The sequence below is a fragment of the Aptenodytes forsteri genome, unplaced genomic scaffold, assembly GCF_000699145.1.
Source record: "Aptenodytes forsteri isolate BGI_AS27 unplaced genomic scaffold, ASM69914v1 Scaffold270, whole genome shotgun sequence".
NCBI lineage: Eukaryota > Metazoa > Chordata > Aves > Sphenisciformes > Spheniscidae > Aptenodytes > Aptenodytes forsteri.
In genome coordinates, this window is record NW_008794631.1 from 3,562,688 (window position 1) to 3,568,134 (window position 5,447).

General features: G+C 41.8%; 1 protein-coding gene across 1 annotated transcript in view; it reads right to left on the reverse strand.

Annotated features, from left to right (window-relative positions):
* The window catches only part of VPS41 (VPS41, HOPS complex subunit), a 116,558-nt gene that overhangs the window by 18,031 nt on the left and 93,080 nt on the right, over positions 1–5,447 (reverse strand). Inside the window, exons 20-22 of the mRNA XM_009273491.2 lie at positions 2,995–3,036; positions 2,819–2,869; positions 1,425–1,562 (exon numbers count right to left, since the gene is read on the reverse strand). Of these exons, the coding sequence (XP_009271766.1) occupies positions 1,425–1,562; positions 2,819–2,869; positions 2,995–3,036 (231 nt within the window). The remainder of the gene's footprint in view (positions 1–1,424; positions 1,563–2,818; positions 2,870–2,994; positions 3,037–5,447) is intronic.

Genomic DNA, 5,447 nt, shown 5'->3' on the forward strand with positions numbered 1-5,447 from the left:
GGTGAGCAACTGCATTATGCATCACTTATTTTGTATATTCTTTTATCATCATTATTATTATTTTCCCCTCCTTTTCTGTCCTATTAAACTGTCTTTATCTTAACCCTCAAATTTTACTTTATTTTCCTGATTCTCTCCCCCATCCCACTGTGGGGCGGGGGAGCGAGCGAACGGCTGGGTGGTGTTTAGCTGCCTGCCGGGTTAAAACACAACCACCACCCATCACTGAAGATCAGTGGCTAGATCTGCAATAACTAAAACTAATTTGCACCAAAAGAAAAAAAAAGAAGTGCAGGTAAGGTTTTATACATAAAACCATGATCACGCAAATAACATAAGGCAAAAACTAAGAGAGAATCAGAGAGTTAAAAACAAATAAGCCAACACTGTAGACAAAAGTCTTTGTCTGGAAACCTCTCAGGCTCATTGAGTAAAAAGATCACTGAGACAACCTAGTTTCGTGCAACAGTTTCAACAAAGACCAAGCCTGCAATCCTAACAAAGTATTTTCCAGTGTTTCCTGCTGTTGCACAGTAAAGTTGACAAAAGCATGCAAAACAAGAGAGGTGCCAGGAACAATACTAGTTCTCTTTAGAATGTCAACCACGTAAAATGCAATATTCAATATTACATTTAAAACTACTCCACTGGTGTCATCATTATAGCTGCATACAGAGAGGTATCCTTTCACAAAGTCTGCTCTACTTGGCCATTAACAGCAACAAATACAAATAATAAAATAATGACCCCAACTAAAGAGGAAAACTTAAATTTCCATTCGATTCACTTTAATTCAAGCAGGGGAAAAAAACCAAGACTGTCCTTAACTTTATTTATTTTTTAATTTGACAAGAGAGAGCAAGGAAGGAAAATGTAAAAAGGTTAAAGAAGGTGGAAACATGGTATTCTGTAAAACCCCAAGTCTACTAGCGGAAGTTCAAGGACAAAAAACTTTTAGCTCTGCTAGTTTAGTGACTGTTATATTGTGTATATCATCTGAAAACAACTTAGGACCTTAGAATACAAAGCTAGAAAAACTCCAGTTACAGCTACTCATTTTTCAAGATCTAACACTGACTAGTCCTAGATTTGGCAAAACAATTGTTGATTTCTTGGAACCACAACCTGCTGTCCAGTCAGGCCAGGCACTGATGCGTAAATATGCTGTAGGTACGCATCAAGTGTGAATTCAGAACTTCTGCACTAAAAATCCCCACCGATTCCTGCCCTGTGAGCTGAGAGAGGAAGGTCTCAGCTGTCAGCCAGCTCTGCAAACCAAACTTCTGAAGGCGATGGTCACAAACTCAAAGGATCTCCTCCTTTTGGCAGTAGAGGGCAGTACCAGACACACAGTTACAAATTTACAACACTACAAGCTACAGACATAAAAATCGAGGACCTGTGTTTAGATTTTGGGTGCTTACCTTCTCTAGTGGACAGTGCGTGCTGTCTCTGAGAAATGGTAGTAAATTTGGACGATCGTATTCAGCATAAAGGCTGATCTGTTTCTCATGATATCGCTGGCCTTTATGGTGGTCTCTCTTGAAAAGCTTGTGCAAATACTAGAAATCAAAAGAGAGAATCAGGACTCAAAACCTCTTAGGCAATATTATTTGTTCTCTGCTACTAAAAAACTCCTCCTAATTTCTTCAGGAATGTGCTAACACATACTAAAAGGCACAGAGATTAAATCCTGATTCAAAAGACTAATTTTACATTTTTCTGAAGTACCCTCATCACAGCAATCTCCAAAACCAGCTCTATAAAACAGGTTTTCAGCAACAGTTAAGAAACTGTCCTTTAACCTTCAATGAAACTACTGGATTTTGAAATTTTACAGAAAACTTTGGACAAATATGTCAAATGAAGCATTTTGGTTACCTAGATATGCTTGACCATAACATGTAACTATAGATCAAATTTTTACCACATGAAATGTTTTAATCAAAGTACCTCAAACTATAGATACTGGGGCAAAGCTCCTTCTCTCTAGACGAGCACAGAAAAGCCTTGAGAATCACCTGGAGAGTCGCTTTTATGCAAAGGGAAGCAGGCTTCACACTTTGAAACTGATGCATCCCTTCCATAAACTGACGGTCAGTCAGTTGTCTCCGCAAAGCTCTTGGGCTGCGGGCTGCACACTTCATAGAGCTGCTTTCTATAATCAGATCTCTAACACATAAACCCGCTCTCCACCAGATCGATGCCCTGAGCACCACCTGTACACAGCAGCAAGTTAAAACTTCCCTCCCTAATACAGCCCAAGCCCACGGTTACACATTACATATTCCACTGACAGCATGTACAAACCGAAGAGGTGCTTTTGGAATAGCGATGTGGAGAGACAGCCTTACAGTGACATTGTAATTCTGCACAAACAAGAACAATCCTGCAGCGTATGGAAGTTACAGCTCTGGAAAGACAAGCACTTCACTGTCTCTATGGATCAGCAAAACGTGCTTCAGAGTTGCACCCAACATCCAATCCCATTTTTGTGTAGGGAAGGAGGAAGGATATAAGTAATTGACCAGAGAAGACACGTGTCTGCAATGCCATGAGGAGTACCGCATGGTATGTTAACAAGTATGCAGTATGTTATCAAGTTGTCACAAGTACACGTTTTATAATTATTTTACTATTGTAAAAATGCTATGGTCATCTTAAAAAATGGATTAGCAAAAGTAGCAACTTCGGCTCTGATGATTTATGACATTTTAGTGTCGTGTACTTTGACAGTATAACGACATCTGTAAAAGATGTGCCCAGCAAAGAGTTTATTCAGCTCAACTTGAAACCAACAGAATATAGAAATACTTACCACATGCTGTAGCTCAGGCCTGTTTTCTAATTCTTCGACGACTCTGTCAATCTGAAAGAAAACAAAGCCCAACAGATTAGCAAACCTGTGATGAACATCACATTTACGGGACTGAAAGAAGGATGGGTAATACAAGCAAGGATTGGACTGCCATGCCATGAACTTGTTATACTCACAGAAATTTTATCTTCGTTATCCAAAAGCATGTCTACTGCTTTCTAAAGTAAAGAAAGAGAACCCAGTTAAGAAACAGGTACACACATTTTCACACACTCTATATAGTATTATGCTTGTTCACTGATGGGTATCAGATGGATATTGCAGACCTACTCTTTTCAGCAACAGTAATTCAGGGAGCAGTTTGCATAACATCAGCATTCCCCGACAGCACAGCATTACAGGAGAACACATCATGTATTCTTCTAGAATACTTCTCCTAAGTTTTCACACTAATGGCAATCAATACTGTGCACTTATATTGCAGGTGAAGTATGCCCATCGAATCATGGGTCACAGAAGGCCACTGTCAAATGATGTAGAAATACCATTTGTCCCACTGCAAAAGGGAACTGCAGAGTGATGCCTGTATAGCAAACACACGACTCAACTTGCCTTACGACTGGATTTCTCCAAACTATCTGCACACTGATACCGTAACACAAGCAGACAAGATCAGGTAAGCAGAGTGGCCACCGGGATTCTGGTTCTGCTTCCTCTTAGAAGACCAAACTTTGCTTCACATTCAAAAAAATGCAAAACCACAGATTCCTGTATGATTTACTCTATTTAATAAAAAAGAATTACACTTCTTCCCCCCCCATGTAGTTTAGAATGGGCATACCAAAGATCATTATCTTTGGTACAGATGGCTCCGTATTTTAGCTCCAGTGCTTAAACAACCACTGCACTGAAAGAGCAGATCTACTTGGTTTCTACCCAAGGATCATACCAAAAACTCATTTGCTGAGGTTTTATAGCCAGCTGGGAAGAAATAAGATTGAATTCAGCACAAAACACATACTTCTTATTTTTGGAATTTAGGTTAGTAACCTTGCAAACTTTCAGAAGAAAAAAAAAAAAATTCGTGATCACAGGTAGTGTTTTCCTCAATCCTCCCAGTCATGGGGGGGAGACTTCAGAAGAAACAGGTGAGCCCAGGATATCAATACCTGGCTCCAGGACTGGTGCCTCCGCCAAAACTTTGCGTTTTTAAACCATGGAAGAGCCTTCCAGAGACAAGGCATGCTGGGGCCTGACGGGATCCACCTGTCCGGATGGGGAAAACACATCTTTGGGTGTAAGCTGGCAGGACTGATCGAGAGAGCTTTAAACTAGAATCAATGGGGGAAGGGGATAGCAACAGGATTGCAGTAGGTAAGCCGGGGGTTGGCATGGCATCACCTGAGGGTGGCAACGCTAGCAGGAACATTTACATTGCTGCTGGGAGCATGGAGGGCTCAGGAGCATATCTGAAATGCTTGTATACCAACGCATGCAGTATGAGAAACAAACAGGATGAACTGGAAGCGTTGGTCACCTCCCAGAGCTATGGTACCATTGGTATTAGTGAGACTTCGTGGAATGAGTCCCACGATTGGAGTGCTGGGATGGAGGGCTACAGGTTCTTCAGGAGGGATAGGCAGGGCAGGCGAGGTGGAGGAGTTGCACTATACGTAAGGGAGAGGTTTGATCGTACAGCCCTTGCAGTTAGTGATGATGTGGATAAGAGCCTCTGGGTGAGGATTAGGGGGTTGGAAAACAAAGGAGATGTTGTAGTGGGTGTCTACTACCGATCACCCAGCCAGGATGTAAGCACTGATGAGTTATTCTACAGGCAATTAGGAGAAATTTCCGGATCGGTAGCCCTTGTCCTTATGGGAGATTTCAACTTTCCAGACATGAACTGGGAATATCATACTGCTGTGATGAGCAGGTCTTGCAAATTCCTGAAGTTTGTAGGAGATAATTTCTTGCCACAGCTACTCAGTGAGCCAACTAGGAAAGATGCCCTCCTAGACTTGCTATTTGTGAATAGAGAAGGACTCGTGGGACATGCAATGGTAGGTGGCTGTCTGGGCCACAGTGATCATGAAAGGGTCGAGTTTAAAATTTTCAGTGTAATAAGAAAAAAGGACAGCAGAGTTGCTACCCTGGACTTCAGGAGAGCAAACTTTAAGCTATTCAGGGAGCTATTTAGCAGAGTACCCTGGGAATCTGCTTTTGAGGGCTTAGGAGTCCACGAGTGCTGGTCACTCTTTAAGAACCACCTTTTAGAAGCACAGGAGCAGGTGATTCCACTGTGTCCTAAGTCAAGCAAGCATGGCAGAAGATCAGCTTGGCTGAACAGGGAACTCCTCATGGAGCTCAAGAGGAAAAAGAAAATGTATGGTCTCTGGAAGCGAGGTCAGGCTTCGCAGGTAGAGTACAGAGCTGTCGTTCCTATATGCAGGGAGAAGACACAAAAGACCAGCTCAATTAGAGTTGAAACTGGCCAGCGTTCAGATAACAAGAAGGGCTTTTTAAAGTATGTTAATAGCAAGAGGAGGTCTATAGAAAACATTAGACCAATACTTGTTGAAGCTGGTCATCTGACTAATATGGATGAAGAAAAAGCGGAGGCATTCAATGC